At 48.0% G+C, this 17,230-nt stretch overlaps 1 protein-coding gene across 2 annotated transcripts in view; it reads left to right on the forward strand.

The window, feature by feature from the left end:
• The window catches only part of LOC129639282 (G-protein coupled receptor 143-like), a 36,726-nt gene extending 19,705 nt beyond the window's left edge, over nucleotides 1-17,021 (forward strand). Inside the window, exons 5-9 of one of the 2 annotated variants that reach the window (XM_055564340.1) lie at nucleotides 2,943-3,052; nucleotides 5,454-5,562; nucleotides 7,242-7,359; nucleotides 8,631-8,874; nucleotides 16,587-17,021. In XM_055564340.1, the coding sequence (XP_055420315.1) occupies nucleotides 2,943-3,052; nucleotides 5,454-5,562; nucleotides 7,242-7,359; nucleotides 8,631-8,874; nucleotides 16,587-16,681 (676 nt within the window). In that variant the 3' untranslated portion in view covers nucleotides 16,682-17,021. Of the gene's footprint in view, nucleotides 1-2,936; nucleotides 3,053-5,372; nucleotides 5,563-5,978; nucleotides 6,460-7,241; nucleotides 7,360-8,630; nucleotides 8,875-16,586 lie in introns of those variants that run through there. The other variant, XR_008708324.1, reaches the window with a different exon arrangement.
• The last annotated feature ends 209 nt before the right edge of the window (nucleotides 17,022-17,230 follow it).

Below are 17,230 nucleotides of genomic sequence, written 5' to 3' on the forward strand. Positions count from 1 at the left end.
GAGTTATACAGAGAAGAGAAGAAGGAGGCAGGAGACAGAGGTGGCCAGAAGGATAAAAGGGGGAAATGAAAAGGCGGGAGACAGATCCAGCCAGTAATCAGTTCCTTAAGTGTTCTCCACCGTCTGGAACACACAGAAATTCACAGAGTTGGGTAGAGTAGAGAGGGGTTAGGGAGGAGATACAGGTGACCTGGTGGAGAAAATGGAGAGTCCAAAGGGAGAGAGAGCAGTCAAGCCAGTAATCTCGTACACTAGTGAAAAATGGGTCCTGAAGATTGGGTTCTTAAAGGTACAAAATTGGTAACAAATACATAAAAACAAAAATTAGAAATTAGAGTAGAGTTTGGAATTTCAAAAATGCGATGTTAATGAAAAGGAGAAGGAAAAGAAAGAGAGAAAAAACGAACAAAGAAAAACAAACAAGGTCGTGAAAGTAATAAAGAAACTACAGGTACAAAATTGATAACTAATACCAAACAGCAAAAATTAAAAATCCAGAGTAGAGTTTGGAATTTCAAAAATACAACGTTAAAAAAAAAAAAAAAAAAAAAAAAAAAAAGAAGAAGAAGAAAAATAAAGAGAGAAAACAAACAAACCAACAAAAACAATGTCGCAAAAATTATAAAGAAAATACAGGTACAAAATTGATATCAAATACCAAAAAGCATAAATTAAAAATCTTGAGTAGAGTTTGGAATTGCAGATATACGATGTTATATAAAAGAAGAAGAGAAAGAAACAGAGGAAAAAAAAAAAAAGTCACAGCAATTATGAAAAAAACTATAGGTACAAAATTGATAACATATATCAAAAGGCTAAAATTAAAAATCTAGAGTAGAGTTTGGAATTTCAAAAATGCGATGTTAAAGAAAAGAAGAAAAAGAAAAAAGAAAAAGAAAAAAAAAAAAAAAAAAAACCACGGTCAAAAAATTATAAAATATATATATGAAGTTTGCTGAAGAAGAAAAAAAAAAAAAATAGGGTCTTTTTTTTTTTTTTTTGCAAAGTAATAGTTATAAAAGTGAAAATTAAAGGACAATAGAGGACTTAAAAAAAATTTTTTTTTAATTAAAAAAAAAAAGAAAGAAAGAAAGATTGATCGTAAAAATAGTAAAAATATATCTAGGTCTTTCTCTGGTTTTGTTGTGAGTATTGTGGGTTCAGTTCATTTTTGGCAGTTCCTTAGTCCGACTTATATTTCTCACGATCTATAGGCCCCTTCCTATGTAATCCGTAGTAACCACAGGGTTTTAATCTATGGCCTGTAGCTTCCAAGGCGTTTCCCTCTGTTAGAGCTTCTTCTGTTTGCTGGTCTCTTCAGTGTCTGGTTCCCGCCCTGACACAAAGGGGACGGTGGAGGACCCTATTTTTTTTTTTTTTTTTTTTAATTTAGGCTCACTTGTTCAGCCGCGCTGTGGGGAGGGAGGGAGGGATGCTGCAAACAGATAACACTGGCGTGCGCTCGAAGTGCCTCAGCCACACTGGGTCTGCCCCCGCTCACGGCGCGTGTAACCTCCCTGCCCACACTGCTTGGGCTCTAGGTTGTTCCGCCGGGAACAATCAGAGGCCGGCCCTGGACTGAGCTCCCAGGTCCAAGCCGCTCAGGTTCAGGCACTCGGGTAGTCCTCAGAGGCGCAGACTCGGTTGGGCCTGCGTTTTGTGTTCTTCCCAGGTCGAGCAGCTTAGGCGATGAGGTGCTTGGCGGGCGCCAATGCTGCGACTTATCGCCTCCCCGCCACTCGGTTATCTGGGTGTAAAACCGGCGCACCTTCTCAGGCAGATGTTGACCGTCCAGACCCCCAAGAAGTTTTAGTTAGCAAAGAAGCCTGCTTACAGTTTTATAGATAGTGTCTCTCTGGGGCTGCGATTGCCCCCTTCCGGCTCTGGTTGCCTGTCACCGGAGGGGGAGGTCTGCAGCCGGCTATCTCTGTTCAGTCCTTTGTTCTGTGCGCGGGCCTGGCGGTGTCTTAGGTTAGGGCTGGCTTTTCGCGTGGTAGATATCCCACAGTCTGGTTTGCTAGCCCAAATTATTTCGCTCAGATAGCGCTCAGGACATTCGGCCCGATTCTTACTCTAAGGGACACAGCCCGCGCCGCACTTCCCTGCCCAGCCCCCGCTTGCTAATGCCGTGTGCAGGCGTCTGCGCTGCTTCTCCGCTGGGGGAGTTCCCGTAGGGCTCACAGTCCGCGATTTTTAATTGTTTATTTTTTTTTTTTTTTTTTTCCCCTCCCTTTTATTTTGCCCTCTGTGCTTCCAAAGCTCGGCACAGATTCGGCAGTGAGAGGGTTTCCTGGTGTTTGGAAACTTCTCTCTTTTTAAGACTCCCTTCCCGGGACGGAACTCCGTCCCTCCCTCTTTTGTCTCTTTTTTTGTCTTTTATATTTTTTCCTACCTCCTTTCGAAGAGTTGGGCTGCTTTTCTGGGTGCCTGATGTCCTCTGCCGGCATTCGGAAGTTGTTTTGTGGAATTTACTCGATGTTTAAATGCTCTTTTGATGAATTTGTGGGGGAGAAAGTGTTCTCCCCGTCCTACTCCTCCGCCATCTTGGCTCCTCCTATTGAGTGTCTTTGTCTTGCTTGAACTGTGTGTGTTTTCTTTGAAAGGGTCTCACAGCGGGGTTGTGGTGGGGGTGGGCGTCCACCATCCCAGAGTCTTTTCCTGTCTTTACTTTTTTCCAAGGGGGAACTTGAAAAGTGGCCCACTTTCTGAGACAAGACAGAACTGTGATTGATCCTGCTTCTCCTTCTGTGACTTACTTGCTTGTCCACAGACATGATGAGATGTGAGTCAGATTTCCTTCCGGCAGCCAGAAGTGATCTGTGCATTTCCCTTTGTGCTCTGGGTCCTCTTATCTCAGCTTTCAGATAAGGCAGCGGGTTATTTCAGGTAAAGCCTCATTGTTGGAGAATGCCTCGGTTTTTCTCTCCCTTCCTCCCCACCAGGTGCGAGAGGGGCCTGGAGCATGCCATCCCCCACTACATCACCACGTACTTGCCGCTGCTACTGGTCCTCGTGGGCAACCCCATCTTATTCCGAAAGACAGTGACCGCAGGTAAAGGGCAGGGAAGCTTCCCTGGGGATGAGGCCACGGGGATGAGCCCCAGGACTTGGGCCCCAGTCATTATTTAGGATCCCTGACCTCATCTGTCATCCTGCAGAGACGAGCAGAATGAAGTTGGGGAGAGTGAGTGGGTTTACATCAGTGACAGGGAGAAAGCCTACTCAGTCACGGCTAGATGAAGTCTTTGCCAGCATCCGTTAGCACACAGCCCAGGGACCTGTGGACTTTTTCCCTTCTACCTGGACTCATCCTGGGTCTATCCTTGGCGTGCCCTCAAAGACCCAGTGTCCTTGTAAACTGGCAGAGGGGGAGACGGGAACAGGAGAGGAAAGGAAAGGTCAGCCGTGGGCAAAGGGTGGAGATGGACAGGGCTGTCGCTGGTGGTGGGGGGGCTGGCTCCCCCTGTGTTGTCTGGGCCCATGTCTTCTCCCAGCTGGGCAGGAAGCAGGAAGGGGCCCACAGGACATGAGTCAGAGGCACCAGAAATATCTGGGCGAGAAGGTGAGTCAGCAGACCCACAGGAGGGGGCCTGCATTCCAGCCCCCTACCCCATCGTTGAGGAGACGAACCCTGGGGCAAGTCTCTAGCCCCCTTGTGCCCTGTGGGTCCCTCACAGGCAGAATTGGAATAAAGAAACACACGTCCACAGAAAGGTCACTGGAGGATTGACTGTGGATTGCAGAACTTTAAGCGACATGCTCTGCTACTTAGGGAAACAACATCACCAAGGCTCTTTGGGTCTCTCTCTTCGTATCTGCGTTGAAAACCAGTGTGTGTACACATGTCACTAACACAACATTGGAAATTGACTCTACTGCAATAAAAATTTAAAAACACACAACCCCCATAGTGTATTAGAAAGAAAGAAAGGGAAGTCAGTAAGTCGTGTCTGACTCTTTGTGACCTCATGGGTTGTAGCCTACCAGGCTTCTCCATCCATGGAATTTTCCAGGCAAGAGTACTGTAGTGGGTTGCTATTTCCTTCTCCAGGGGATCTTCCCAACCCAGGGATTGAACCCTGATCTCCCACATTTTAGGCAGACGCTTTTACCATCTGAGCCAAATACAGCTTTTTTAAAAACATTGCATTAAAACACAGTGATTAAAAAACAGTGATTCAATTACATCAAATAAAGGAAAACGAAGTGTAGAAAAAAACACTGGAAAGAAATATACTAAGATGCTAACAGTAGTTGTCTTTGGGGGATGATGGTTATTCATTTTTTTTCTAAACTTTTTTTTATATTTTTCAACTTGTCTAAAGGCGGAATGCCAAATCTTTCAACATTTTAAAATAGCAAGTATGGGACTCCCCTGGAGGTCCAGGGGTTAAGACTACACGCTTTCACTGCAGGGGGGCCTGGGTTTAATCCCTAGTTGGGGAACTAAGATCCCACGTGCAGAGAGTCTTGGCCAAAGAAAGAAAGAAATCAAGGATAAATTATTACTATTTTTAAATTTTTTGGCTGCACCTTTCAGCATGGGGCATTATAGTTCCCTGATCAGAGATCAAATCTTTGCCCCCTGTGTTGGATGCATGGAATCTTATAACTACTGACCCACCAGAGAAGTCCCCTAGTGAATTATTCTTATAATAAAAATAATTTTTGATATTTATATTTTATATTTATAAACATAATTTTATTATAAAGATAAAAAGTATAAACTGTCAAAAATACAGCTCCTGAACGAATAAAATGCAGATAAAACTGGGGGTGTAGTTAACAGCACTGTATCAGCGTTGTTTTCTTCATGCTGACCAACGTATCATTGTGAATGTGGTTGCAGAAGATGTTAACACTGGAGGCAGCTGGGTGCAGCTCTATGGGGACTCTACTATCTCTGTATATCTTATATAAATCTAAACAATTTCAAAACTTAAAGTGGCTCAGTCATGTCCAGCTCTTTGTGAACCCATGGACTATAAAGTCCGAGGAATTCTCCAGGCCGGAATACTGGAGTGGGTAGCCTTTCCCTTCTCCAGGGGGATCTTCCCAAGCCCAGGGATCGAACCCATGTCTCCTGCATTGCAGGCAAATTCTTTACCAGCTGAGCCACCAGAGAAGCCCCAGAATCCTGGAGTGGGTAGCCTCTCCCTTCTCCAGGGGCTCTTCCCGACCCAGGAATCCAACTGGGGTCTCCTGCATTGCAGGCGGATTCTTTACCAGCTGAGCTATCAGGGAAACCACAAAGACTTCAAAGGAAACCTTTAAAAGCTGTGTATTCCCCCCGAGTGTCTGAGAAGCACCCCCGCCCCTCCCGATGCAGTGGTGAGAGAGGCATGGCTGATATCTTGCCTCCTGCTCTCCAGGATGACTTGCGGGCTCCCATCCGGTTTGCTGGCCTTTGTCAATCATGAACATCACACACCGTTCCTCTCTGCTCTCCACAGTGGCCTCCTTACTGAAGGGAAGACAAGGCATTTACACGGAGAACGAGAGACGCATGGGAGCCATGATCAAGACCCGATTCTTCAAAATAATGCTGGTTTTCATCGTTTGGTAACGTGTTTCTGTTTCTTTAAACTCTCACTGGGACATGAAGTGCAAACCGCTTGTAAGTTGCCTTCCCAAGTGTGACCTGAGTTCCAGAGGCAGAGTCTTGGGAGAGGAAACCTTTAGAGGCTTGTCCAGATGGCCCTGGAGGCAATGCTGTCCAGACACGAAGGCCAGTCTGCACCCGTGACCTTCTGGAAATAAATTCACATCCTCTCAAATTATAGAGAATCCCTAAGAACAGAAAATCCTCACTTTAACGTGGTCACATACCAACCACTTGCCTCCGGAGCGTTGTCCCATCGCTGGGGGTTAACGTTCAAATCAAATGCTTCATCGTGCCTTCTAAATCCATCTTTTATTTTTGCACCCATCTTTGTTTTATTTTTTAATTAATTAATTTTTTCTTGTTGTTGTTGCAGTGTGAGGCATGTGGGATCTTACTTCCCCGGCCAGGGATTGAACCCTCCTCCCTTGCACTGGAAGTACCGAGTCCTGACCACTGGACGGCCAGGGAAGTCCCTGCATTTGTCCTGACAGCAGGATTCCTGTATCTGATGAGACACAGGGGCGACACCCCGTGTCTGTGTGATGAGTCACAGCTCAGGGCAACAAGGACAGAAACCATGACTCCCCAGGCAGTCCAGTGGTTAGGGCTCTAAGCTCCCACTGCATGGGGCAAGAGTTCCATCTCTGGTTCAGGAAACTAAGATCCCGAAAGCTGTGTGGCACGGCCAAAAAAACAACTAAAAAATAAAAAAAAAAAAACAAGAAAGGTAGAGAGCAGTCTTCATCTCCTCCTGTCCCCCACAGGCAGTCTGCCCCAGCATTTCAGGTGGGTTTGCTCTGTGCAAATAGACCTGTGACAAGTACCAAATCAGAAAGCCCTTTGCTGCAGCGACAGAGTGCTTTGCCAGACAGGGCACACGGTGGTGGTTAATAATTTATCTGATGGGAAGAGGCTGGTTTGGACATTCTCCTGGGAGAGCCGTGAGTCACCTCCCTTTAAAAATACCCCGAGCCCACCATTTCCAACTTCGCCGACCTGCCAACACTAACGTCAGAAATTTCCGACATAAAACATCAAGGTTTGTGTTGGTCTCCATCAAGACGTCAGCTTGCTCGTCAAAGGAGGAACAACTTCTGGGCTATTTGACGTGTGCTAGAACCTTCCACCCGATGTGGTGTTGACTGTGACCATCGGGAGGGTCTCTTGGTCTCTGCTTTCGGCTGAGGGGGATGCCATCTCTGACGTCTAATTCTCGTCTAATTCTGCAGCTACTTGGTCACCCCTCCCGGACTTCTAGGTCTTGGGAGACATGTTCCCTGGGGCTTCTCAGGTGGCTCAGTAGATAAAAAAAAATCTGCCTGCAATGCCGGAGATGTGGGTTCAATCCCTAAGTTGGGAAGATCCCCTGGAGGAGGAAATGGCAACCCACTCCAGTATTCTTGCCTGGGAAATCCCATGGACAGAGGAGCCTGGAGGGCTACAGTCCACTGGGGTCACAAAGAGTTAGACATGATGGAGTGACTCAGCAGTCATGCATGCAGACATGTCCCCTGACCTCTGGCATTGAAAAAAAAAGATACTGGGAAGCAATTATCCTCCCATTAAAAATTAGCAAAAAAAAAAAAGAATGATATCACATGTTCTCTTTACCTGTGGCCCATTTTCTTTCTCACAGCTGGTTCTCAAATGTCATCAACGAAAGCCTTCTGTTCTATCTTGAAATGCAACCAGATATCAACAGCAGCTCTTTGAAACAGGTCAGAAACGCGGCCAAGACCACGTGGTTCATGATGGTAGGTCAATCTTGATTTTAAATGTACTTCCTAAAGAAGAAGAAAAAAACCCAGACAAGATAAAAACCACTGAGAAGTATGATCTATGTGTTATTTAAATATGCGGTGAGTTGAAGAGGTTGCGGAGCCCCCTTATCTGGCTGTGGTCCATGAGCTGGCTTGTGCATTTACTCTTGGCATCATTATTAAATGGATCTGACTCTGGTAAGTCAGTTTGGCAAGTGTCTCAAACCTTTCAGGCTGACTAAACATATCTGGGAATTTATCTGGAAGAAATGTTTCAGACTGAAAAAGCCACAGAGTTGGAGGTATTCCTTGGAACACTATCCATAAATATAAAGCATTCTAGACAACCCACGTTTTTTTTTTTTTTTTTTTTTTTAATAAAAGGGAATGGTTAAGTAAATCACTGTCTTTGATCTTGATGGAATGGTATGCAGATGTTGAAAATGACAATGTAAAGTATGACAATTATGAAATCTCGTAATAAGTGAAGAATGCAGGATGTAGAGATTATACTCATTTCAACTCCCTAATCACACATGTAGGCAACAATATTGCCTAGAAACACACCACCATAATCAGGTGGAAAGCTCACGGATACATCGTCCTCAATGTTTCCAGGATGTTGAGTCTCCACTGCAAAAACTCCATAACAAGTGCCTCTATGTTAGTGGAGAAGTGCCTGGGTTTCCCTGGTGGCTCAGCGGTAAAGAATCCGCCTGCCAATGAAGGAGACCCCAGTTCGATCCCTGGGTCAGGAAGATCCCCTGGAGAAGGGCCTGGCAACCCACTACTTAGCAAGTAGACAAGCGGAGAGGCGCACCGTGTCCTCAATGAAATGCGTGTGCATTCAGTGTTACCATCATTATTAAACGCATATGACTCTGGTAAGTCAGTTTGGCAAGGGTCTCAAACTTTTTAGGCAGACTAAGAATATCTGGGAATTTCTCTGGAAGAAGTGTTGCAGACTGAAAAAGCCACAGAGCTGGAGGTATCCCTTGGAACACTGTCCATAAATATAAAGCATTCTAGAGAACCCACATCGCTGGGGTGATGCCCGGGACCTTCCTCTCCACCCCTCTTGTCTCCTATGTTTCCCACGCATCTCTGAAGGCTCAGCACCTCCAAGCCAGTCTCTCTCTTGCCCCAAACCAGCCAACAGGGTGCGCCCCAGTTGAGGCCAGCCCTGTGGACCGAAGTGACCCCCGTGAGCCCCGATGCCCGTCAGCGCCCTGACTTATATGCCGTCTCTTTCTCCTCCCTTCCAGGGGATCCTGAATCCAGCCCAAGGTTTCCTCTTGTCCCTGGCCTTCTATGGCTGGACGGGCTGCCGCCTGACGCTTCCAGGTCCCAGCAAGGAGATCCAGTGGGACTCGATGACCACCTCGGCCACCGAGGGGGCTCCCCCCTCCCCCAGGGGCCCCCACGAGCCCGGGGAAGGCCCCGCTCCCAAGAAGGAGCTTCCAGGTGGCACGCACACTTCCGATGAGGCCTTGAGCTTGCTTTCTGAAGGTAAGAGCCTCTGGGTAGAGGCAGGCCTAGGTTGGGGGCCCCAGGCTCCCCAGGAACTCCTTTGTCAATGACCAGGAGGCTCTCTACCCTGATTTCTGGAACCAGCTTCAGGGCATGAGTGGAAAGGGACCACCTTAATCTTGCAGCTCCTCACTCACCTCTCCTTGTAATGTGAGTGTGGTGCCTTTCCTCTGCCTGTGTGCCACGTGGCTTCAGTCCTGTTGAACTCTCTGCGTCCCCAGGGACTGTCACCCCCGCTAGGCTGCTCTGTCCCTGGGGATTCTCCAGGTGAGAATACTGGAGCGGGTTGCCATGCCCTCCTCAAGGGGATCTTCCCCACCCAGGGACTGAGCACCGTAGCCTTGTGTTAATGATCACTAGCTCTGCCTTGGGGTGCATGACATTCTGAGTCTGAGATAAACGGTCACTTCTCATCCGGTGCTGACGTGTGCTGTAAGACAATGAACAGTAGGCGACCTGACCTCTGGAGATTTTTATGTGCAGTTTTGGTTTGTCCACTTCATCCGGGGGCATTTAAGAAGAAATGCAGGTCACCTGTCGCTGGCTTTTCCACTCTGTCCTCTTCAAGACTCTCGCACCGTGGTCCTCAAATTGGTCCTCTTTTTAAACTCCTGTTCATCTAATTTGGACTCCCCTGGTGGCTCAGATGATAAAGTGTCTGCCTACAATGCTGGAGACGTGGGTTCGATCCCTGAGTCGGGAAGATTCCCCTGGAGAAGGAAATGGCAACCCATTCCAATCTTCTGCCTGGAGAATCTCATGGACGGAGGAGTCTGGTGAGCTACAGTCCGTGGGGTCGCAGAGTTGGACACAACTGAGAGACTTCAGTTTCACTTTTCGTCTAATTTGGGGTTATGTCCATTAACCCAACTGATGTGGAGGATGAAAGTATTAGTTTAAGGCCCAAATAATGTTTCTTTAAAGCTTGAAAGTGAAAGTGAAGTCAAGACTGATTTCCTTTAGGATGGACTGGTTGGATCTCCTTGCAGTCCAAGGGACTCTCAAGGGTCTTCTCTAACACCACAGTTAAAGATGTGGGTAAAAATCAGCAAAGAGAATGACTCCCATATACAAGACCCCTATGTCTATACCACAGGCTGTACGGTGAGGCCAGAACCCTCAGGAACCGGGGGCCTTTTCGAATAAAGTGGTAATCTCGGAAATGAGATAAGGCTGCCTTAATCTCGGGCGTGTTTCCTTTCTCCTTTCCAGCCACTTTGCTTTCATAAGACAGAAAATACTGTTACATGTCAGAGAAAAACCCAGAGATAGAAACTCGAAGTGGTAAGTACGGTTAGGCCTCTCCCCGTCTGTCTGCACTGTTAGGATGAAGCTTGACCTGTTTATCATATCCTTAAGCCTCTATCTGCTACTTTAGGATTGACTTCCAGGCCGACATGCTTCCACCGAGCCTTCGTCATTAAGCATCTAACATGGTGTCTGGCACTTACTCGCCACTTAACAGAAAAGGCAACTGAATTTGAACAAATATTCCTTGAGCGCCTGCAACCCAATCAACACTATTTTAGCTGAGGTGGGGGCTGGGGTGTGAGCATCTCTGAGAAGCATCATGTGGCAACTTAGAAATAAAGACTTATAAATAAATAAAGGCTGGATTTGCATTTAGTTTGGTGGTGGGAAGCTGGAGAGAGGCAGGTAGGGAAGAGATCCATCCAGGGGTGTTTACAGATTCTGCATTTTTATCTTGGGGCCAGCAAAAGGTCAGTTAAGGTTTCTGAGCGGAGACAGAACACGTACATTTGCTCATAGGAGTAACCTAGTGACTGGAAAATTCCATGGATGGAGGAGCCTAGTTGGGCTACAGTCCATGGGTTCGCAAAGAGTCGGACACGACTGAGCGACTTCACTTTCATGATTGTGGCGACGATTCACAGTGAGAGGATCTCTGTATAATTCCTGATGACAACTTGAGTTCAAAATACGAGGAGCATCTTTGTAAAGAATCACGATTTCCCCCAAGCCCTCCCATCTTTCCAATAATCCCTTGCTTTTCCATTCTTCCTCCTTCTCCATGCAATCCCGTGTTTCCCACAAAGCTCTGTTTCCCTGTAATTCCCTACTTCTCCCTCCAACCCCGTGTCTTTTCCAACTCTACACTTCTCCCACAATTTCCTTTCTTCCCCATAATCCTTGCCCTGCCCACAACTCTCCATTGTCCCACAGCTTTCTGTTTCATTCCAGAATCCCTCTTCCGAATAATTTTACTTTCCCACAGCTCTTTGCTGTCTGTGGTCAGTCTCATATCACCATTCTATCTCCTAGGGTTCTGTTCCCGACCACATTTCAGTTCTCCTGCCATTTTATTCTTCTATGATTTTCTGTTCTCATTTTTGTTTTTTTTCTTTTCCACAACTGCCTATTCATCCCCAAATTATTCATTCTTATGCAAAAATCTCCCAGGGCTCCCCTAACCCTCTTTTCAGGACGACCAGTCTCTCCCACAACACGCTTTCCCTGTAACGAAACAAAGCAAGACTGTATGATCCTTGCCCACTGCCGCCCGCTATTCCATCATGTTCTTTGCCTGCCTGCTGCGGGTGGAGAAGTTTAGTCAAAGAATCAGTTTAATCACAGAGGTGAGAAATGCTAAAACAAAGGAAAATAGTCAAAGGAGACCAAATAATAATAATGTACTCATTAAGTGTAGTGAGATTTCCACTGTAGCTCAAACAGCAAAGAATCTGCCTGTGAGGCAGGAGACCTGGGTTTGATCCCTGGGTCGGGAAGATCCCCTGGAGAAGAGAATGGCAACCCACTCCAGTATTATTGCCTGGAGAATTCCAGGACAGAGGAGCCTGGTGGGCTACAGTCCATGGGGTCACAAAGAGACATGACTGAGTGACTAACACATAGACACCAGGACCTTTAGTTCTTTCTGAAGGGGTTATAGATAATATTCTGAGCCACCTCCTGTGAGCTGTCTTATAGATACCAAAACACACCAGGTGGAAACGTTAACGACATGATGACCCGATTGTACCCAGGACTTGCTGCTGCTGCTGCTGCTAAGTCGCTTCAGTCTTCTCCGACTCTGTGCGACCCCATAGACGGCAGCCCACAAGGCTCCCCCGTCCCTGGGATTCTCCAGGCAAGAACACTGGAGTGGGTTGCCATTTCCTTCTCCAATGCATGCAAGTGAAAAGTGAATGTGAAGTCGCTCAGTCGTGTCTGACTCTTAGCGACCCCATGGACTGCAGCCCACCAGGCTCCTCCGTCCATGGGATTTTCCGGGCAAGAGTACTGGAGTGGGGTGCCATTGCCTTCTCCGCAACAATTCCGAGAACTGACCGCAAAGACATGGGAACACGTGCACCGGGAAGTAAAGATTATCTGCACCTAAAACAGCCATGGTGTTGCTAGTCAGTGAAGGTGATTATCAAAGGTAACTGCACTGCTTCTGCGTGTAACGCGCCTCTCCCGCCCCACCGCAACTTTGTCTCTAAAAGCTCTCACCCTCTGCCTGTCGGGGGGTTGGCCTTTGGACAAATGTCTGCCACCCGCCCTGTAGTTGCCGGCATCTGAAATAAAGCAAATTTTTCCTTTCCACCAGCCTGGCCCGCTTATTGGCTTTTGAGCGGCGAGCAGCCAGACCCTTTCATGCATACCTTTTGGTCACTGTAATTTTCTGTTCTGACAATCCTGTATCTCTCCCTCAAGTTCCTGTGTCCTTTCCCACAGCACCCTTTCTCACGATTCTGTCTCGCCCATCTCTCTGTATCCTCTGACACAATTCCGTGGCCCCAAAAGTTCCTTTTTCTCTCCGGGATGCCACGCTTTCTCACGAGTCTCTTTTCCCTTCATCATCCCTCATCTCCCTCTTGCAGTTTTCTCTTCTGCGATTCTGTTACTCTCACAATACCTTGTCTTTGCCTCCACTCCCTGTTTCCTCTTTCTCCCCCTCCCCCCCCCACATGGTTCTATTTTGCACAATCTTCCCTTGATCTTCAGAGTTCCCTGTTCTCTCCCATGTTTCCCCGTTACCTTCCACATTTCTATCCTGTCTCATGCGTCTTGGTGTCTCAGATTCTTTCCTGCCACCCACGTGCGGTCTACATAACTCCTGGTGGTTCCATGGGTTCCCAACGCCCAGGGAGTATGGGAGTGAACACACCCCAGGGCCTCCAGTCTGTCAGGCTGGCTAAACCTTGAAGGCAGTTCCACAGCTTGAAGGGGATGCAGGGCTAGGTGTCACACATTCTCTATAGCTTATGCTCCGTACCTCCTGGCTGGGGTTGCCAATTTAGGGCTTTGAGATGTCAAGGAATCCAAGGACAATGGCCCAGGGCCCAAGAGACGACATGCCTCCCCGAATGCTAGGTCTACACGGAGCCAGGAAGCTCCCAAGAGCCTGCCTGGACTTGCAAGGCTCACTGCCGGGAGTTGCTAGGAAGGAGGCCTGGCCCTTGGGCACTGTGAGGTCACCAGCAGCTGCGCTTCCTGCAAGGACACTCAGGTATTCACACGCCACCGATGCAGAATGAGTACACACCCACCACAGCCTTGTTGGATTTGCTAAGACCAGAAGAGAAACCCGTGGAAAGGCAGACATGCTGGAAAGCACTCGGTGCAGACAGCAGGCCAGCTCAGCCCAGGCGGGACTAGGCTTGGGGGGTCAGGGGACATCTGCAACGGTGTTGGCATCTGAGACTCACAGAGTGGTTGTGGCAAGAAGGGGTCTCCTTTGTGGAGCCCTAGGGGACAGCAAAGGAGGCAAGAACTTAGGAGAAACAAAAAACCACAGGATGTGGAGCATGCCCCAAAGTGTCAGGTCACGAGGGTGGGCGCTGAGCTGAGACCTCGATCATGAGCCGCTGTGTGACCCTCCAGGCCATGGTCTTTCTGCAAGAACTACAGAGACTGCACACAAGTTCCCACGAGCTCAGGATGTGAGGGTAAACAGTGTGGGGTGACCCTGTGAGAAATCAAAGCCTTTGTGAAGCGCCTCCAGCAGGAATGCGGTTTTGGAACTGGAAGTCATCTTCCCAGCTGGTGCCTGGTCTCCAGTTGAGCTGTTTCAAATCCTAAAAGATGACGCTGTGAAAGTGCTGCACTCAATATGCCAGCAAATTTGGAAAACTCAGCAGTGGCCAAAGGACTGGAAAAGGTCAGTTTTCATTCCAATCCCAAAGAAAGGCAATGCCAAAGAATGCTCAAACTACAGCTCAATTGCACTCATCTCACACGCTAGTAAAGTGATGCTTAAAATTCTCCAAGCCAGGCTTCAGGAATACGTGAACTGTGAACTTCCAGATGTTCAATCTGGTTTTAGAAAAGGCAGAGGAACCAAAGATCAAATTGCCAACATCTGCTGGATCATCAAAAAAGCAAGAGAGTTCCAGAAAAAAATCTACTTTTGCTTTATTGACTATGCCAAAGCCTTTAAGCGTGTGAATCATAACAAACTGTGGAAAATTTTTAAAGAGATGGGAATACCAGACCACCCGACTTGCCTCCTGAGAAATCTGTATGCAGGTCAGGAAGCAACAGTTAGAACTGGACATGGCACAACAGACTGGTTCCAAATAGGAAAAGGAGTACATCAAGGCTGTATATTATCACCCTGCTTATTTAACTTATATGCAGAGTACATCATGAGAAACGCTGGGCTGGATGAAGCACAAGCTGGAATCAAGATTGCCAGGAGAAATATCAATAACCTCAGATACACAGATGACACCACCCATATGGTAGAAAGTGAAAATGAACTAAAGACCTGTTAATGAAAGTGAAAGAGGAGAGTGAAAAAGTTGGCTTAACGCTCAACATTCAGAAAACTAAGATCATGGCATCTGGTCCTATCACTTCATGGCAAATAGATGGGGAAACAATGGAAACTGAGAAACTTTATTTATTTATTTTTTTGGCTCCAAAATAACTGCAGATTGGGACTGCAGTCCATGGGGTCGCAGAGTCGGACACGACTGAGCAACTGAACTGAACTGACTGCCTGGCCTCCAGGAGGAGTGTGTTCTCCGCTCCAGCGAAACAGCTGCTCCCACCATCTCAACGGGCAACCTGGACTCTCCTGAGATGGGGCTGCAGGGTCCATGCCCGTTCACGTGAGCCTTTCCCCCCCTCTCCCGTCTTCTAAATTCCTCTGCTCTCTGTGGGCTCATCCCTGTTGGTGTGACCTACTCTGACCTACAGCCCCCCGGACGTATCTTCATCCTGCCCTGGGAGGACCCTCCCAGCGCCTCTCCCCACGCAGCCCACCATGGGGTTTCGTGTGGTGGTCATGGGGCTGCTACAAGCACTCTTGTTGGTCTGGTGGTTAAGAATTTGCTTTACGACGCAAGGAACACCAGTCTGACCCCTGGTCCAAGAAGATCCCACATGCCATGGGGCAACAAAGCCCGTGTGCCACCAACTATTCAGCCTATGAGCCACAAATACTGAAACCCGTGCTCTGCACAACAGAAAACAAACCCACTTACGGCAACTAGAGAAAGCCCACGTATAGCAACAACAGGCCCAGCACAACTACAAAGAAATAATTTAAAATAATGCACTTAAAGCATAAGCAACTCAAAAAAAAAAAAAAGTTGGACATCATCGAAATTAAAAAAGTTAAAAAAATAAAGGAAAAAGGAAGTGCTGTGAACAATGGCATATCCGTAGAGGGCAGGAGACTAGTTTTAGCGAGGTGTCCAGGACACCTCCTTGAGAATGAAGTGACATTTGAGTTGAGACTTGAGTGCAGTGTGGGAGTGAGCCACAAGAACATCAGGAGAGCTTCATAGGTAGAAAAGGGGACGTGCAAAGGCCGTGTGGCAGGACTGAGCTTGGGTATAAAGAAGCCTGTGCCTGAAGTTTGTGAGCGAGCAGAGGGTCATGACGGGAACAGGCTGCAGCTGTCCATAGGGTGTATAGGTTGAGAGAATTTGGGATTTGGAGGTTTTCAGCAACGGGAGTCACCTGCCTCATGCACAGTTGAAAAGGCCACCCTTCCCTATGTCTTCCGTGGCTCATTCCTCATACACACACACACACACCCACCCCCTAGAACCTGGCACAACAGCAGGCAAGCCTGGGTATTTCTGCCCTGAGAGAATAATCTTCACATCTGTTCCCACAGGGTCCAGAGGCAGGTGTGTCATCGGGATGGATTAAATGGGCCTCTAGGGGTACAGTTTTGGCAAGTGATGCCTGGCTTTGATTCCACTGATTGCTCCCCACACCCTTCCCCCTCCTCCAGCCACATGGCATCATCCGTGAAAAGGCCACTCTCAGTTTTACCAACAGAAGGCCTCCGGGCACTTCCTGGAATTGTGCAAGTGGTGGCCAGGTGACCATGGAGCCCCCTGCTCAAGTGACCCCCCCCCCAGGACCACAGAGCACTGAGATATTGGGACCCCTGATTTAGCGCAAGTCCCAGGGCCCCAAAGCTGCACGGTGTCAACAGGCCCGGTTTCCATTTGCTCTGCAGCGTCCACAGGGTTTGGCTGAGGGTGTCTCAGGGCAAGGGTAGTGGGGTGGATACAGTCATGACATCAGTCAAGTTGCCCGAGATGATTCTGTAGGGTTTGCTCTGTCCTTTGGGATGCTTTAATCCCGCGTAGGTGGACGTATTATGTATTTTTCTTTTTTCGCTTTTTAATACGGCCGTGCAAGTTGTGAAAGGCATTCCCGGACATTGACACCGACCCGTGACACTCTTTCCTCCTCCCCAGGTTCCGATGGCAGCACCATTGAGATCCACATCGCAAGCGGGTCCCGCGGCGGAAAGGTGGCGGACTCTCTTCCGAAAGTCCAAGGAGACCCGTAGAGAGGATGAGACAGGGGGGTCTGGACCCTGTGTGTATTTTCAGATGCGAGGGTTCTCATCCCTTATGACGGTACTCTTGCCCCGCAGTCAGCACACTGCGGGGTGTAGCGTCCCCCCCACTGAATCTTCCTGCCGTCACAGTTAACAGCATGTTCTCTGGCAGCCTCTGTGTGACGCAGAGGCCCACCGTGAGCCTGTGCTTGGGAAGGAAAGGCGGATTCCCTTGGAGACCAGCAGCTTGTCCGGAGTCTCCGTGGACGTTCGTTTTTCTGATCTGGCCAGATCCAGGTCCTTGGAAGAGTTAATAAATAACAATAATTAAAAAAAAGAAGTAGTTGTGTCCGAGCTCCCAGCCTGACTTGGGGTCTGTCTGAATAACACCTCTAAGCGAATGCTCTTGTTTAAGATACGTGATGATGCAGGGACCGTTGATGCACCTGGGAGCAAGTTCGCCATCCACCACTAGGGGGCAGAGGAGGGCAGGCTTGGACCACCAGGTTAGCCTTCGCTCGGTCCTCAGCTGTGTTGAGCGGTAGTGATTCAGTCTAA

This window comes from Bubalus kerabau, chromosome X, assembly GCF_029407905.1.
Source record: "Bubalus kerabau isolate K-KA32 ecotype Philippines breed swamp buffalo chromosome X, PCC_UOA_SB_1v2, whole genome shotgun sequence".
NCBI lineage: Eukaryota > Metazoa > Chordata > Mammalia > Artiodactyla > Bovidae > Bubalus > Bubalus kerabau.